Source organism: Balaenoptera musculus, chromosome 4 (genome assembly GCF_009873245.2).
Source record: "Balaenoptera musculus isolate JJ_BM4_2016_0621 chromosome 4, mBalMus1.pri.v3, whole genome shotgun sequence".
NCBI lineage: Eukaryota > Metazoa > Chordata > Mammalia > Artiodactyla > Balaenopteridae > Balaenoptera > Balaenoptera musculus.
In genome coordinates, this window is record NC_045788.1 from 66,190,376 (window position 1) to 66,209,773 (window position 19,398).

At 41.6% G+C, this 19,398-nt stretch overlaps 1 protein-coding gene across 1 annotated transcript in view; it reads left to right on the forward strand.

Moving 5' to 3' along the window:
* The first annotated feature begins 15,525 nt into the window (after positions 1 to 15,525).
* TPRG1 (tumor protein p63 regulated 1) overlaps positions 15,526 to 19,398 on the forward strand; it is a 110,110-nt gene continuing 106,237 nt past the window's right edge. Inside the window, exon 1 of the mRNA XM_036851274.1 lies at positions 15,526 to 15,747. Within this exon, the coding sequence (XP_036707169.1) occupies positions 15,526 to 15,747 (222 nt within the window). The remainder of the gene's footprint in view (positions 15,748 to 19,398) is intronic.

Sequence of the window (19,398 nt, forward strand, 5' to 3'; positions counted from 1 at the left end):
TCTGTAGCATTTTCTAATAAGTTTATCCACTGGCTGGGCTTTGGTGGGAGAATTACAGAGTTTCACAGTCAAACGTTGATGGTATTTGGAACCTGGCATTACCTATTTTTGGGGGGGGGGGTTGCAAGAGAAGAAGTAATGAATAACATTAACTAGGAATAGTACTGGATATTGTAGATTGGTCCCAACTCATTAAGAAAGGAAGATGGAACTTCCTTTACAGATAACAGGGAATGTATTTTGGAGATGTGTCAAACATTTCCTTGATCTCTTTAAATACCATGCAGTGTCACAGTTGAAGTTCTTAGATTCAGAGATACTGCCAAACAGTTATACTGTGAACTAATCTACTTTGGTGACACTTATCTCAAAAGAGAAGATTTAAGGAGTGGTCACACTTATCCATTCAGTTGAATTTCTCCATCACAAATAGGACATACATAAGCCACAGATGTTTTTTCACTGCTTTTGTATTCTGAAAGGATACTCTAGAGCAGGAATTGACACAGGAAGTATGTGTACAAGTAACTTGGGCAGCATCAAATTCTGGCCCTATGGACTTTGGTTTCCATTTGGTCCCCAGGGCTGGGTGGGAAGATGGCCTCCTGGGAAGTTTTGGCACACCCCTTGTCTAAATACATTGCCTCTCCTCACCATCACCCCTACATCTTGCCAGTAGTTTCAACTTTGTCAATATAGGATTGACCTTCCCTAAAACCTTTGGGCAGTGCCACTTTCCCTTTGGCATCTTTCAGAGACTGCCAATAGCACTGCTCAAATATTATTTTATTGCCTTCTCCTTCTATGATAATATACTAATGGCTCTTCAAAAGATGCAAGATCAAGGCACTCCATCATTTACAAAGTACTTTCACAACTTTTTAATTTGATCTTTACACAAAAATCTCAGGAAGTAAGCAGGGCAGGTGTCCCCATGCACATTTTCACAGATAAAGAAGTTGAGAGGTATTACTAGGACATATGCATACACTTAGTGTATGAAGATGACATTACTGACCACACTTAATAATGGTTGTTTTCCCTGGTCCATATGCTACCCCTATCTTGATTACTCTGAGTAAAGTCATACATTTACAGAAAGGCTGATCAAAACCAAACATCATCTCTCCCGAGTTAGCCAGCCTTGAGATACACATTCACAGAACCAAGGAAATCTGAATATCAAGGTAGCATTTTAATTTTCTCAGTGCATTTACTATTTATTCTGGCTAATGTTGCTCGTTGCTTTAATAGTAGTTGTAGCAGGTCACACATAAATATACATTTATCCTTACTTTCTAAAATTATGCACTTATATGTGTATATAATTCTATTTTCTTAGACATATATTTTTGTTTTGTTTCTTGCTGAAATACAGAAACAAGAAAAGGCCTTTTTTGACGGATGTTACTGTTCTTCACCTGTGTCTCTTATCTAACTACCTTCAGCAAGCTAATGTATATATACTATATATATATATTCTCTCTATATACTATATATGCATACTCTCTCTATATACTATATATGTATACTCTCTCTATATACTATATATATATATATATTTAGTTTTTATTCTTTAGCATTCTGAACTGTGCACTTTTCTTAAATCATCTTGTAATGAATCTGAATGTCACTCTTGAAACTGAACTGCTTTCGTTTCTCTATACTTGTATCCTGGCCTTCATTATTTTCATGAGAGCTACCCCTTTGCTCTAGTTCTCTTGCCTTTTCTCTCTCTCTGGTGGAACTCTCTAGACCTATTTAGATCTTCTTGCACCTTGTAGAACAGACTGAATTTCAGGTGTTTACAGTCTCGCCTAGTAGGAGTGAAAACGGGTCAAGGTTGCCTTAGAATATTACTCTAACACTTTCTTATATTACTTATTTTGTCCAATTAGGTGTCTTGTTTAGCATTCAGCATTTTAGGAACTCAGTGTATACTTCATTATTAAACCACAGACTGTCCTTCAGTGATGGTGACCCACAAGATGAGAAGGTAGCAGTATTGTTTATGTGACCCTAGATGCTCTGCTTTCTGGTCTTTTCCCACCCCTTTCAAATGCCTGCTCCCCAACAAATATTGCCCTTTGGTTTTCAGATAAGCTCTCCTCTATTCCTTCCATCCAGCTCTTAGGAGAGGCTCTCATGTTTGTCATTTACCCCACAGGGTAGTTTCAGGCAGAAGTGAGTTTTTCCTTGTTCTGTGTCTCTTGTGGTATAGATATCTTCTGTGACATCCTCTGTGACTGAGTTCACTGTGCCGAACACAGGGTTCGGCATCCTGTGAACATCCAAGAGGACAAATGAGGGCATGGTTCCTTCCCTCACAGAGCTCACGATCTGCTCATGGAGACCAATTACAGGCAATGACTAAAGAACTGGTTGATAAAAGATCATGGTGCCTGTGGAGAGCACAGGTCAAATTGCATTTCTAAATTGGCATTTATGCTAAACTTGAGGGAACTGGTGAGCTTGGAGCTTGGTCTAGAAGAAAGGGTTTCAAATCATCACTTGTCAGATCTCGTTCCATCACATCTGAGGAGAGAGACTCTCTAAGAGGAATCTCCTTTGCATTTTCTGCCATGGGCGCTCCATGGAGTATGGATGTTTATTATTGATCCATTTGTTCAGTTGATACATAATGAATGCTTTCTATGTGCTCCACTCGGTGCTAAGGATACTGTAGTGAAAAAAAAAAAAAAAAAACCCTGTCCCTATCATCAGGGATCTTACGTACTAGTGAGGAGGTTGTGAAAGTTAAGGCAAGCTGACAGGTACTGTATGATAAGTTCTGTTATAATGATAAATACGGTCTACAAGGAGAAACAGTGGAGAGGCACGTAAGTCATGAGGTGAGATTGGCCAAGGAAGCCTATAGCGGCTTTCTAAGCTGAGACAAAAAAGGGAAATGGGAGTTAATCAGGTAAAGGAAATGAGCAGGAGATTGGTGAATTTATGAGTCTACAGGTAGAGTAGTACAGCTGAATCATAGGATATAAGTGCGTGGTGGGGTGAGGAAGATGGGGGAAGAAGAGGGAGAAGAAAAGGAAAGGAAAAGACTTGGTGAGACATGAACCTCTACAGGTTAGTAGAAGTTCAGATCATGAAGGTCTTGCCTACCATGCTCAGGAGTCAGATTTTATTTAGAGGGCAGTGGGGATTCATTGAAGGGTAAGTGGCTAGTGACATGATACAGTTTGTATTTTAGGAAGATGAGTCTTCCCTCTGTGTGCTGCATACATTTGAGAGAGTAATATTAGACAGAAATCAGTTAGAAGACCTTTATGATGATCCTCAAGAGATGAACTAAGGCTGTGGCAAGGAGTGGAGCAAAGTAGAGAATTCAGTAGCTACTAAGGAATTAAAAACTGTAGGACTAAGCAGCTGATTGGTCACTACTGGGCAAGAAGAGGGAATCAGGCAGCTCTCTGGCCTGGGCAACTGTATAGCTGTGATCTCCTTCACTGAGCTTGGAACAAAAAGGGGGAGCATGTTTATGGGGGAGGTAAGAAGATGATAAGTTCATCTTTGGTCAGGAAGAATTACCTGTGGGCCAGCAAAGAGAACAGATCTAGTAGACAGTTGTGTAGATGGATTTGGGGCTTGGGAGAGAGATCTGACTGTAGATGTAGATATGGGAGTCATAGATCTACAAATTGTGTTTAAACAACGAGAACAAAGGAGATGGCTTAGTGAGAGCATCCAGAGTGATTTCTGGCAAACATCAGCATGAGAGGCATGGGGTTATAGTTTCCATGAAGGAAACTATAAGCCATGAGCAAGGAAGTAGGAAAAAAAAAAAAAACTGGGAATCTGCCATGCCAAGGAACAGAAGGAAACAAGAATTTCAAGAAACATGAGTCAGAAATCAACGGTGCAAAAGAGATCAAGGGAGATAAAGAGTGGAAAGTATTGGCTTAAGTCATGAGAGCTTTGTTGAGAATATTTCAAAGATATGCTAAAATCTGTGGATTAAGGGGTGGATGAGATAAAATGAGAGACAGCAAGAATGGACCATGTTTTTGAGAAACTTGGTCATGAAAAACAAGAGGTCCATTCATCCTTCTTGGACTTTCTAAGGTCAAATGAAATAAATGTGCTCTTTTCCTCCTGGTAAGCTTTTAGGTATCCGAAGGGAGTGATCAGAGTCCTCCACATTTCCTCTCTTCTCAGCTCAGTTTCTCCAGTTCCCTCTGTTGTTCTTCCTGCAACGCAGTCAGTGGTCACTCACCATCCATGTGATAACTTCTTTAGAAAAGAGGAAGGTCATCTCACAGGCCGTGGGTCCAAATGACCAGTCTGGTAATGGAAAAAGAAGAGGGAGGATTTGAAGAGCATCTGTTGATAACAGGAAGTATCTCTTCATTAATTCACTTAACAGTTTACCGTGTGTTGAATGTATACCAGGCACTCTGACAGAGGAAAGCGATGGTTTGTGTAGGTTTCAGAGCAGTGTCTTCAGGTCAGGTCCTCAGAGCCTTCATGGCTTCATGGGGACAGGAGAGGGCTGACCTCAGGCTCCTGGAGAAAGGAGTCACCAAGCAAGTTACTCTTGCTTCACAGGCTAGCTAAGGCTTCCTAGGAATTGAAGGCAATGAAAACAGGAAAGAGGGCCCTGAAACCCTGGTACTTCCTCTAACTTGCTTTTTGACCTGAGGTAGTCACTTCCCTGATCTCATGGGAGCATCTGGTTTCTTATTTGTAAACTGAGGGTGTTGAATTAGATGTCAACTGTCTGGCAGTGATTCCATCATGTGAAACCAACTGAATATTCACTTTGAGAAAAATAATCCTGTCAGGGTGCCAGTAATGTGGTGTCTCTTGACCTTTGTGATGGGTCCATGCGTGTGTTTATTTTTATGATACTTCATTGATCTGCACACTTATGATGTTTGGAATGCATGTCCTACTTCAATAAAAATGTTTATAATGAAAACGTCATTAATATAATAAAGGCTGTAGTTTTTATTTGGGGGAGAAAAAGACTGTTGTCAGCATTTGGATGAATGTCTTTCCCTGAATTTCATGAAATCTGTACGTGAGAAGTCACAGTTGGCCTAGCAGGAAACCCAGGCTCTGGGGCGACTTCCTGAAACAGAGCTCCCAGACAGGAACACCTGGTTGAGGAATGTGGGCTAGTGCCCCTCTCCCTGGCACCAGGATTAATGCTGGGTAGGTACCAATCCCTGGTAGCATAATCCACACACTTCCCTGGGACGTCCCAATAACTGGGAAAGAGGCTGACTCTAATTTCTAAGCATTGTCACCATCTAGTTTCTGAATCAGCAGATTCAAAATCAGGGATCTTATTACTCTAGAGAGAGAAAAAACGGAGCTGCTGCAAGCTGAATTGTTGGCCTTGGTTGATTCTTTTCATTTCTTTGCTCCTTTCTTTTTCACTTGTACAGGAAAAAAATATTTGAGTGCTTACAAGACCCCCAAAGTACATTGTTGGGACCAATATCTTTAACCTGGTCAGTTCCTCGCATTCTTCTTTTTTCTTTCTTTGGAGCATGTAGGGAGGCTGTTGATTTAGCCTTAATTATTCTCTTCCTCAGGAGGAGAATGCCACCAATTTCCTGTCCCCTCTCTGTCCTAGGCCAGCTGCAAAGTAGATGCTTCTGCTACTGCCTGAGATAAGTCATTGCCCTTGCTGTCTGACTTATAGGTTGGATGCCTTCTACTTTTTCAGACACATCTCCCTGACTCACAAATCCTTTTGCAGGTTTATATTAATAACTACCTCCAGAATTCATCTTGGTGGGGGAATTCCATTTATTCTGGGATGTTGAGGGGAGAACCTGAGAGATCAGGTTATGTGGATAAAAGAGATAAGTGTTTCAAATAATGAAAACACACACAAAGCAGAAATTGTTATCCTGGACAAAGAAGAAATAAATGAATGGGGCAAATTTGGACCATACACAATGTGACTCACCTCTCCACAACTGCTCTAAATCTTTAAGGAAGTTGTTAATCTCATGAAGTTCTTGAAGCAAGTGGAATCTTACAGTGCTGAGCCCAGACACTGCATCTGGGTTGACTGTGGGGGACCTATACCAGCAGGGATGGAGGTGTGACAGCAGAGAGAAGGGAATACACAGGACGTGTGAGGAGGATTCCAGAGTTTCATCCTGTCAGAGAGCCAAAGTTTTAACCAACTGTTACCAGCTCTTCAAGGGGTAGGGGCTGGGTGTGGGCAGCTGACATCTGAGTTACACGCACCGTGTTACCCACTGTCCTTTGAACACACCCTTCTCCTCACACCTCACACCTTTGCACCTTTGCCAGGAATGTCCTCACTCATCCTCTGACATGCAGTCGGCTCTGAGGCACCTTTCTCCACAGCTCTAACTTTCCACCCTCTCCAGCCTCTCTCTCCACTTACCCCTGTTACTCCCATCTTCTGTTTCCATTGTATTTGTGCACATTCTCATATTCCGGCTCTCTCATATCGGTCTGCAGTTATCCACTTATGTTTCCATCACCTCCACTAGACTATGAGCTTCTATAGATGAAAGACTGTGGCATGTGTTTCGATGTGTGTCTGAGTGTAAGTGTATGTGTACAGAGCTATTTCCATTCATGCCCCACAAAGGGCTTCATTACTCAGCGCACAAACATTTACTGAGTGCTCATGGATGACGCATGAGGTAATGTGCAAACAACAACGGATCAGACATAAGACTTGCCCTCAGATCTCAGACTTAACAGAGAAACAAGCAAGGCATCCATTCATGCATTTGAGAACTTGTTCTAAGTGCCTGTTCTGGATCATCCCATGCCAAGTGCTGTCTCTAGAGATGAGGGTAGCACAGTCCCTGCTCCAGAGTTGCTCACAGCCCAGGAGTAAAGCCAGGAGAGCAAAGTAAATGGTGACTACAGAATAGTGTGACAAACACTACAGGAGTCAGGAACTCCAGCGTCATTGTAACCTGGACTCGGTGAGTGGTGGAAGTATTCAAGGAAACGGGCAAAGTTAATTTCAAGGGATCTGTAATCTCACCGAGTTCTCTAGACAATATCCTTATCTTAATCAATTCTTTTCTGTATATTTTTGAGGAAACCCCTCTAAAAATTAATGTTTTGTGTGAGAAGCTCAGCAAACCTCTAAATTTTTCCCTTCTTATATGCAAGAATAGTTATTGAGGATCTAGCATGTCTCTGGCCATGGTGCTGGTGGGGTGTCCAATGTTCCACTGTGGGTGTCCCTAGCATCTCTGGTCGTTGGGGATATCCACTTGCATTAGAGGTAAGTCAGAGGCCAAACACCCCAGAATTTCCACAGTGGGTGCCTGAATTCACTACTTCCATCACAATCCTCCTCCTTTGACTTCACAGCATTTACATCACAAGGAACTAACCTGCTCAGCTGGAGAGGGGATAGGGAAACCATATTGAATGGCCTCTGTAGGCTTAGATCTGGAATCTTCTGGGCACTGGAGAAAAATTAAATCTTGTGGAGTGATTGAGCTGGAAGGAATAATTTAGTCCAACAACTTCAGACTTCAATACATTTCCCCCTGCAAATGAAAGCTTCAGAGGAAGTCCAGAAACAGATAAGTGGATCTGTTTTGATTGAAATGGGTGAGTCATTTTCAGGAGTACACATTTGCCAACCATAAAGTCTGGCCCCTCGTTTTGTAGATGAAGAACTGCTTTGCAAAAGGGAGGAAGCAATTGCCCAGGGTTACCCAGTGAGGGAGGGAGGGAGTGGGGACCCACACTTCTTTATCCCGGACCTGTATTCTCCCCTCATCCTCCCACCCCCGTCCACTGAGTGAAAGCTCAGGTAGCAGAACAGAGGACCCTGCCTGGCAGAGGAGAAGCTGGGAGGGAAGAGACCCTCCATAAATTCCACTTTCCCTCAGGACACAGAACAGCCCTGCTGGCATGTTATCACTAAAGTACAAATGTGAAATTGTGAAGAATTGTTTGCCAATTTTCTTATCTCAACTGGCACAGAGTTTCGAGGTGTTAGAGTACTGTTGTGTATCCACTGCACATCACCCAGCTGTTCTCACAGAGAGACCCAGGAAAGGCTGCACACATAAATTCACATAAATTACCTTTACGAAATGTCAAAACTAAAAGCAGATTTTTATTTGGGGGCTGTACCTTGAGAATGTTAACCCCTTCGTGTGGGTAAAGGCGTCACCATCAGAAAAACACAGTTGACATCTTTGAATGCAACCCAAGCCACAGGAACTGAGGCTCACACTTCCTCCCCAGCCCAGCACTACCTCACCTGAAAGAGGGGAGCATTTCTTGGTAACAAATCACAGACTTTTCTAAGCTCCTGGTCGGCCCACAGATATTCCTCTGGATACTATATTTTTAATCCTATGGTGGCCGTAACTTCATTCTTTATTGCCTTTAACTTTTAAAAAATTAACTAAACTGAGAGTTCAGGGGATGCATGACCCATCCGGGCCTCAGTTTCCTCATTTACAAAATGTGGAGGTTAGAATAGATGGGTGTTTTCTAACGAGGCATTCTATCTTTCCAAGGATCCAGGGAGGTGGTAATGGGGAGACTCAAGTAGCTATTAATATTGAAAAAACTTTGTGGAAATCACAGATATCTGCATTCAAGTTGCAAGGGTTAAAAAATAAATCCCAGGGAGACTTAATGGAGCTCTTAGGAGACAGACGTGGAAAGTAAAGAAAGCAAGGTTGAGACTGGCCATGCAGGCTCTCCAGAGTGACAGAGAGAGCAGGGAGCCAGGAAGGACTTCTTAAAACTAGATGGACAAAGAGGAAAAATCGTGCTGTGGAAATGGAGAGTACATTGCTCTAAGAAGGGGTTCACCATGAAACAGCCCCGAGTTTTACCAGTATCTCTATGTAATGTCAGTCCTTCTTTCTTGATCAGAAATATGATGCTTTTTGTTATGTCCAAACTGTTCTATATTAAACCCTTGAGAGAGGGAAAAAAAATCCCCAGACTCCACCTTTCTTTGCCTCTGGCTGGGGTTGTGGCCACTCAAGCTGATTAGTGGAAGTTCTCAGGGTGGTTATTCATCTACTTCTCCAGGAAACACATATTCCTTGGACATTGACTATGCTGGATCTCCCTTTGATTTTAAGAAAGCAAAAATAGTTATCTCAAGATTGTACAGTTTGTCTACAAGGACAGAAATCTTTCAGTGCATAGGAGAACAGAGTTTTCCAGGGTAAGTGTTACCGAACCACATCCATATTGACAGAAGCACAGCAAGTCAAAATGCTGATGCGCCGAGGTTTGCAGCAAAGAGAAGGCTTATTCATAAGGCAGCCACGCCAGTCTCACATCTGCCTCCCTGAAGGCAAGGGGCTCTGAGTACTTATGCGATAAAGAACAAAGAAGCGGGGTGGTCTGAGGTGTGGAGAGCACGGGGAGTGTGGGGAAAAATGATTGGAAAAAGGTGCAGTAATTGACAGACATCCTGCTCAGATGTAGTAGCCTACAGGTCTTTCATGTTCACAAATGGAGGCGCTTAGCATGATCTGAGAGTGGAGTCTTGGCTCTCTGGCATCAAAATGTCACCAAGCAGATGGACACTTACACATGCCCAGTTGGAGGGTCAGTGGTCCTCTCCAGTCCTAAATAACTCAGCTCGAACTAGCCACAACTGACTCCAAGTTCCTGGAAAACACCTCCGGCAAACATCTTCTTACTTAGGCTACATGCTGCTCAGAGGACATGCAAATCTTAAACAACCTTGATTAGTGAAGGCAGGGGAAATGGATTTGACTAATGATTACCCACGGTGTTATAAGGAGATTGGAAAGTGCTAGAATGTGGGGATGTTTCTAGCTCTGATGGTCTAGTATGGAGCCCCAGAATGGAATATTAAGCAAGGAATGTGAGTAGTAGGATACAGATTCAAGTCAGGTCCACATTATGACTTCTATGGGCCTAAACCTCTTTTGCCTTTGTGAATGTCTCTACCAAAATAATATCACTATTAAAATTTATGTTTCTATAACTGTACATAGTTCAGTTTCTTATTAATTAATTAATCTATTTTGGTTTTTAGGCAAAATGTAATAGATTTTGGGTGGCCTACAAATTTCATTTTTTCTCTGATATGAGAAAAAAATAAAAACATTTTTGTGACCATAAAATTTCATTTTTCTCTTCTGATTTTAAAATACATTAAAACATTTCCCGAGCCCCTAAAAGTTTTGTGGACCCAGACACTGTGCTTCCTGTGCCTAAGGATAAGTCAGCCTGATGCCAGGTGAAGGAGGAAACTTTACCTGCAGTGTTGGGTGGGGGAAAAGCTGGGGAAAACCCCTGCTTCACGGGAGCTGTATCTTCCATCCCAAAACAAAACAAGGCTGACAGACTGCAGACATTTGGCAAAAGTATCTTCAGTTTAACAATGTGTAAGCCTGATAACTGCTTGTCTGCTTTTCTTCTAAATACTACAACTTGAAGCAGTGAACTAGAGTCCCAGAGTCTGATTCTATGTTTTTTTGTTTGTTTGTTTTTAAATTTACTTATTTTTATTATTTATTTATTTTTGGTTGTGTTGGGTCTTCGTTTCTGTGCGAGGGCTTTCTCTAGTTGCGGCAAGCGGGGACCGCTCTTCATCGTGGTGCGCGGGTCTCTCACTATCGTGACCTCTCTTGTTGCGGAGCACAAGCTCCAGACACGCAGGCTCAGTAGTTGTGGCTCACGGGCCCAGTTGCTCCGTGGCATGTGTGATCTTCCCAGACCAGGGCTCGAACCCGTGTCCCCCGCATTAGCAGGCAGACTCTCAACCACTGCGCCACCAGGGAAGCCCCTGATTCTGTGTTTTGATTCTATTTAGCTGTGTGACCCTGGACAAGTCTTTTACATCAATGTTCCAAAATTTGCAGAATGAAGGAGTTGGACTAGACAATAATTCTCTAGCTATCATTTATGCCCTGTATGCTTCTGAAATATTCTTAGAAAAAGTCCCAGAGAGATAGATGAAAGCAGGTACAAAGGGAGGCAGGTATACTTAGACGAGGATCCAGAAATAAGTTATTTACTGCAATACAATATTAAATTTAGCTCTGAATTTGCTGGAAGCTGAGAAATATAGAATTCTTATTATCTGACCAAAGAAAGGGTAGCACTTCTTTATGTATTTATTTGGCATTGTTGGAGGAGGTCATCCAAAGGACATGGTTGCTAGCTGACCAGCAAGTGGACTGAGCAATGGGCGGCTCCTCAGCCCCTGCCCTGTCCTTGCAATGTACGTGTACATTTCACCCACCATTCCCACCGCGGCAGCTCTTTTTGAGGACACAGCCTTGAGAGAGCAGTGTGGTATTGAGACCATCTGGACTGAATACATGACCGGACCCAGTTAAGGCCTCTCTATAAGCTTTTAAGATTCTGGTGGGCAGGTGTGGAGATCTACTCATCTTGAAGCCACCCAAGACAAGCCTGGTATGTAAGTTCCCTTGCTTATGAACCCTGCCACCTACTGATCTGGAGTGGTCTGCTGCCTTCTTCGGTCTCTTTTGGCCTTTCTGTACAGGGGTCAGTTTCAGATTTCACCCGGGAAGCTCCTGAGTTTGTGAACCAACACATTTATTCATATATTTTATTTTTTATTACTAAAGCAGAACTAACATGATATAAAGTTTAAAAAAAACCAAATATTCATTTATGATCAATCTATCAATAAATCCAAGTATTTCCCTTCTAATCTTTACCAATGTAAAGATTATTCAGTCATCCCAGAGAAAAATCTCTGTTTTTTGCTTTTCTTGACCCAAGAAGATACATCCTTTACTCCAGCTCCGGCAACACATATTTTAAATGTCTGCTCAATATCAATTGGGTAGCTTAGCAATTCCTTGGCCATTGGGTGTTTAGCTGGTTCCCAGTTTTTCATTATTGCCTAGAATATGCAATTAGTGCAGTATTGTAGGCTTTTCTTTTTTTAGGATAACTTTCACTACATGAATTCCCTCAAATGAGAAAATGAGGTCAAAAAGTATGAACATAATTCTTTTCTAAGCCTTGACCCTTTGCTTCCTTTAGAAATTATACTGCCTTTACTTTCTTGAGCACCACATGCTAAGATAAATTTACCGGGCAATCTTAGGGAACGATGATCCTTTTCAAATCTAAATGGCTCTAGATGGGTCTGCGGCAAGGCGTAATTTATCCAGGTACAAGCTTTTAGTATTTCAATGTATATAGTCTGGTTAAGCAGAGATAGGAGGATGTGTTTTATTGAATTGGGAATAAACATTGTCTGGGCAGGTGGCGCTGAGGACCGTTGGGGGCTGCTTCGACGCATGGCGCTCCTCTCATATCCGGGAGGTTGTTGAAGAAGTTACGTTCATTGTCCTTGCAAGGATGTCCCCATGACTGCAACAGAGCTGGAATCATTCTGCATTGAGGTGGCTGGGCTCAGTTTTTCTACCCTTCACGGCTGTCAGAATTTAACTGGAGCTGAGAGTTTCCTCCTTCCTGGACCTCAAAATCTCAGTCTCCAAGTGCTTCACTTCCCTTCTCCAAGTGTTTCCAGAGAAGACAGCCTGAGGGAGAGGAAGTGGTGCTAATTAAATCCTCCCTCTGTTTTCCAAGCACTGGAGTCTTTCACAGATGTCCGTTGTTAGGCTCCAGTTCACAGAATTCTGCAAATACAGAAGCAGGATTTCCTTCCCCAAAGGCACAAACCTTCCTTCACAGGTTACAGGGAACTCTAGAAACACACGTCCTTCCAACAGCCACTGTAAAAGAGGCGGCACACCTACAAAAATAGAGCATGCAGTTGCCAGGGAGGCCACAGTGCCTCAATGCTCTCTCTCTCACACACACACAGTAAATTTCTCCTGCTTTTCCATGCATGCCCTTGTATTTCTCACAGGCTAATAACTTTAAAAAATTATCTGAAAACTCAGCGAAGCCCTTTCTGTTGTAAGACAGTGTGCATCATGGTGGGCTTGTTGGACTCAAATCGTGGTTGGGAGTCCTGAGTGGGAGGCTGTGTGCTGTCACTACTATCCAAGTGTACCCTGGGGCAGGGGGGTCCCACCAACTCTGGGATCCCCAGAGAGATGGAGATGAAACCATCCTTCTAGGGTTGCTGGGAGAATCAGAGGAAATAACCTGTAATATGATCTACAGAGGGTTTTTAACTCGTGAGTCCCTCACCAGCTGTGTTTTCCCTCCACTGAAGCCCCTCGGGGTGACTGTGTATGTTTACATTTTCCTGAGACAATGCTGGTTTACTCCTATCATCCTGGCATGATTGTTAATAACACTTTTTCATGCTCAAAAGTGTCCAGGGTTAGGCAATAAATTATATGCTCATACTATTTTTATCTCTCTTGAATACTTGAATTATTCCCAGTTTCAATAATGTAAACTTGCCATGGGTAGGGGCCATTTCTCACTTTCTGGTGTTTCACAAGAACAAAGGAATGGAACTTGTCTGATTAAGAACGCTGAGGCAACCTTGACACTAAGATGGCATTTCCAGTCCCACTGTCATGCTGTGTGTGAGACCCTCCTACCTTGTAGCATTGGTGGTGCGCGTGCTGTAGCCATAATTATGTGGCCTCCGCTTGAGAATGGCCACTTGACTGAGGGCACTTTTTGCTAAGCTAGCATGTACCTTCTATTTTGTTTTGCTTTGTGTTACTTCTTTACATTTACAAAATATACATAAATCTGTTGTGTTTCTATTTATTTTAAGTCAGATATAATCATTGTAAGCATCCAGAGACTTATGAAAACAGAAAATAAAAATCACCTGTAACCCTATCACCCAGAGATAATCATTTTTTTTAATTGAGGTAGAGTTGGTGTACAATATTATATGTTTCAGGTGTACAACATAGTGATTCATAATTTTTAAAGATTATATTCCATTTATAGTTATTATAAAATATTGATCACATTCCCTGTGCTGAACAATATACCCTCATAACTTATTTATTTTATACATAGTAGTTGGTACCTCTTAATCCCCTACCCCTATCTTGCCCCTCCCTTTTTCCCTCTCCTCACTGGTAACCACTAGTTTGTCAGAGATAATCATTATTAATACTTTATTTTATTTCCTTTTAGATTGTTTCTAACCTCTGTCCTACCACACATGTATATACATATGCAAGTCCAGGTATTATTTCTTCCTTCCCTCCCTCCCTTTCTCCCTTCCTTCCTTCCTTCCTTCCTTCTTTCTTTCTGAATTATTGTAACAAATTTGAATAACATTATTCATAATATTTTATAACATTTTTTCCATTAACAATTTTTTTTTGGATGTCATTCCATGGTAAAAATATATCCTCACATTTGTAATGACTACATTGTATTCATTGTGCAGTATAACATGTCTTATTTAGCCAATTCTCTGCTGATGGATACTTAGTTTCACTATATTTTTTTGGTATTAGATGCAGTGTTGTGTGAGTGTGTAATGTTGCTATTATACACGATGTTTTGCTACTAGACATAAAATTATGTACTTTTCTACTATTAGACACAGTGCTGTAATGCACAACCTTCTATATTTACGTCTTTGCATTTGTCTAAATTATTTCCTTAGGATACACTTTTATTTATTTATTTATTATTAAAATTTTTTACTGAAGTATAGTTGATGTACAATATTATATAAGTTACAGGTGTACAATGTAATGATTCACAATTTTTAAAGGTTATATTCCATTTACAGTTATAAATTATTGGCTATATTCCTCGTGTATCCTTGAAGATACATTTTTAGAATTGCCATCTTGCGGTTAAAAATATGCTCAGTTCTAAGTGCTTTCGTGCCCTATTACTACCCAAAAAGTACACAAGAAGGTGCAATATCATTGCTTTTAACTCTTAAATAAGCTTGCAGGCTAGTAGGTTTTCAAGCAAAAATGCTATGAAGACTTAAAGAGAAATTGTCTGATAATGATTTTTTTTTTTAGATTTATTTATTTTTGATTGATTGATTGATTGCTATGTTGGGTCTTCGTTTCTGTGCTAGGGCTTTCTTTAGTTGCGGCAAGCGGGGGCCGCTCTTCATCGCGGTGCGCAGGTCTCTCACTATCGTGACCTCTCTTGTTGCGGAGCACAAGCTCCAGACACGCAGGCTCAATAGTTGTGGCTCACGGGCCCAGTTGCTCCGCGGCATGTGGGATCTTCCCAGACGAGGGCACAAACCCGTGTCCCCTGCATTAGCAGGCAGACTCTCAACCACTGCACCACCAGGGAAGCCCTGATAATGATTTCATACTGCTGTTCCCTTGTTCAGCTTCCTGTCCCTGGGAATAAAGATGGGGAAAATGGAAACACTTGCAGCTTCCTTTTCTCTGTCCAGAGGGTCTCTGCTTCTTTCCCCTGGTAAATGTCCACAGAGGATTGTAGAGTCTGTGTTATTGAACTGCATCCATCAGTGCCTCTGCTTAGTTAACGTGTGGTGGGTTTGTCAGTTTCAGGAGCATCATTTGCTCACCCTACACTGTTTTGCCATAGCTAGGACACAGGCGACTTTTTTTTTTTTTTTTTTTCCTGAGAAGATTGTTTCTTCCTTTGTTTTAAGCTGAAGAAATGTCAACCATTGGGAGTTTTGAAGGATTCCAGCCTGTGTCTCTGAAGCAAGAGGGAGATGACCAAACCTCTGAGACTGATCAGCTGTCCACGGAGGAGGGTGGCCCAGGCACTGTCTCAGGGCCAAGGCAGACTTCAAGGTCTCCAAGCGTGACTGAATCAGCACTCTACCCCAGTCCCTATCACCAGCCTTATATCTCACGGAAGTACTTCATTACATGGGTAAAATAATAAAATCATGAATTTAAATACTACATAAGACTTCTCCTTAAAAATGTCCTAATATCCTTCCATATACCACGTTTTACCAACTGTTTTCATGTTCGTTATCTTGTGTAATAGTCACAATAGCTGTGAAGTAGTCATCCTTATCTCCATTTTATAGGTGAAGGATCTGAATTTCGGAGAAGTTAAGGGTCTATTTTTGACCACCAGATAGTATCAAGGAGAAGCAGGTCCTCCAGCCTCCATGGGTCTTTGGCTCCTCAGTCCTGTATTCATGCTAGACCTGACCTCAATAAATTAATGCTCTATGGATAGAGAACAGACTGGCTAGAATATAAAGCTGGGAGCACAGAGGGAGTATTTGTTATAAGTCTGGAAAAGACATGGGTGATGGAGTGGAAAGTGTTGCTGAGCATGGGCTAAACCTCAAGGGTCTACATGGGCATGCTGGTATAACAATGCGGGGACAAACACTTTATTCCAAACCTGTAGCTGCAGTTGGAGCTGAGCTTCTTCCCTGTGCATCAAAGCAGTGAGCTTGTAGGCTACCATCAACTGGGGGCAACATTGCAGATTTTGCACTGTGGCAACAGAGAGATTCTTCAAGTGTACATGGAACATCTCTCTGTTGAAAAAATTTTTTTTCACCTCAACTCCTAAATAAGTGGTGGCCAAGAGTTTGAGACTATTTATAATGCTTTAACTAACAAACCCTGATTTGTTAGCCTTTAAAATATATCTTTGGTTAAGATAAAGTTGTAGCTAAAGAGACTCAGTATGTGTGTGTGTGTGTGTGTGTGTTTGAAGATATATACCTATATTACCTATATTCAGTGACTCTTAACCTATATTCAGTGACTCAAATGTGCAGAGTGCTTTGGCATGTTCTATACTAAGTGTGTGTTTGTGTGTTTTTGCATAGGTAAAGCAAATGGTTTATTTTCCAAAGTATGAGAACTTTATTGAATATGCAAAGTTAAGCTGTAAGATATAGCTGGGAAAGAAATCAAAGCATCCCTTAAAGTGTCCTTTTCTTTGATAGTGATGATGAGAGAAGAACAGGATTTGATGAGAGAAGAACAGTGATGAGTGATATAGAATAAGGACTTTATCATTGGAAGCTGGTTCAATTAAGAGAGCTGCCTGAGAAGTCTATGCAAAGCTGTTGTCTTTGCATCTTATGATGGGTCTGAAGTTGCTATAGATCAACCAATTGGCTGTTGTGAAGTAGGAATAGGAAATAGGGAAAAACCTGAACCTGAATGGACAAACTGGAATTCCTTTTGACCGAGCGGCTCCCACCATGGAAAAATGGAACCTGTGTTTGTCTCCCACCAAGTTTGAACTTGAAGATGTGAGTCACTTTCAGGAGAAGCCAGTGCTCTTCTCCACCGAGCGAGCTGCACACTTACCCAGTTCAGGGAAGGAGGATCTGAGGGAGGAGGTCTGACTGTAACAAAAGGAGCTGTAGGTCCAGGGGCTTCCCCACCCCCTCCCATGCCATCAAGTAAACAGGAGGTTGGCAGCTGTGAACATGAGCTGCACTTGGGCCTGATTGTCCTGCCCTGATCTTCAATAAGGGATCATGACTGACGTTTCACTTCTGCCTTTCAAATCTGACACAAACGTCTCTTGTGGCCAGCACTAATTTAGAAGCAGACAGGAAAGGAAATTCTAGAAAATGTAGTTCTAGCTTAGCTAAATTGACACAGTCTAAAGTTACAACAGAGCTTTTGTTTGTTTATTTATGTATTTACATGATGCTTTTATTTGTGTGGCTCTACGTAGCTTATAAAATACAGTCCCCTGGAGAAACACTGTGAGGTAGGCAGGAAAGGGCTTATCACTCTTGTTTTAGTGGTAAACGTATTGAAGTTTCAGAGGAGTGAAGTGACCTAAGTCACGTAATATTAGTGTAAGAGCTGTAGCTAGACTCTGTATCTTCTGTCTCTAAGTCCGGTGTTCTTTCTACCATAATGTACAATTGAACGTATGGCCCCCTAGTAAAGGTTTTCAGTGATTGACTACGATTCATGTGAAGAACATCGTCTCCAACAGGTGTATAGAAAATAACTTTAAGTTCTCAAGAGCTTGGGAAAGGAAAACCTTCTTCTAATCTTATCAGTGAGTCTGAAGTAGACCTGAGGACTCTTTAGGAGGTATCTGTAAGGGCTACATTCCCAAGCAGTCAGCATTAACTTTCCTTCAGACCAAGAGACAAAATATGAAGAGGTTTTTTTCTTTTTTAGCATGTGAGTATAATGAAAGTGCTTTAATGCATATGAGGATAATGAAAATACGATTGTTGGTTCGACTGAAACAATGATAAATATTATTTTGAATAAATAATGATCCAGTTTTACTACCGTGTAAACCACAAATCTGCTGATGTGGTGGTAGCTGAGGAAATGGGAGGAGACATATGTATGTATGTATGTATGTATATGTGTGTGTGTATATATATAAATTTTCTCATCTTCAAAGTATGGATAAAATATCAGTTTTTTTTTTTTTTGAATCTATTATTTATTTTTGCTGTGTTGGGTCTTCGTTTCTGTGCGAGGACTTTCTCTAGTTGTGGCAAGCGGGGGCCACTCTTCATTGTGGTAAGCGGGGGCCACTCTTCATTGCGGTGCGGGGGCCTCTCACTATCGCGGCCTCTCTTGTTGCGGAGCACAGGCTCCAGACGCGCAGGCTCAGTAGTTGTGGCTCACGGGCCCAGTTGCTCCGCGGCATATGGGATCTTCCCAGACCAGGGCTCGAACCCATGTCCCCTGCATTGGCAGGCAGATTCTCAACCACTGCGCCACCAGGGAAGCCGAAAATATCAGTTTTATATGAGAGTTTAAATAAGCTAATTTTTAAAGAGTTCTTAGTACAGTGTAATACGCATCTATTAACATTTCATAAACAACATCTCTTGCTATTTTAAATGCTTTCTTTCTCTTTTTTGCTGACTTGGCGTTCACATTTCTGTTATTGGTAATAAGGAATGATATTAAGATGCCCATGACCTCACCATGACCCCTAAGGTGAGATATAAATGTAGACGTATAGGATCTGTAGCAGGAAAGAGGTTCAAATGAAGGAAGCTAACTGATTTTCTCAAGGGATAATTAAATCAGACCAGGGCTCTGAATGACTCAGATCTATGAAACACACATCATAATGTTTTGCTTCTTAGAGCTGAAATGAGATCTAAGGATGATCTGGTCCAGGGCTTCTCAGTACTTATCATGCAAACGGATCACCTGGAGAGCTTGTTAAAATACTGGTTTGATTCAGTGGGTCTGGGATGAGGCCTTAGATTCTGCGTTTATATAAACTCTCTGGCAATTGCTCATGCTTTCTGTCCACAGACCACACTTTGAACACCAAGTTGCTAGTCAATTCTCTCATTTTTAGAGGCAACTGAAGTCCAGAGAGGGGCAGTGGCTCACCCAAGGTCCTAACAGTTAGTGAGCACTGACTTGCCCAAGAGGTTAGTAAGTAGCAAAGCTAAGGTTAGAACAAATGTTCCCCAATTCCCATTCATAGTTCTGTGATCCCACGCAGTGATTTAAAATAAATCAGTTTATTACAGTGTAAGAATTTTAAGGATATATCTTGCAAATTCAGAAAAGCAGTAAGTGACTGAGTGGAGAAATT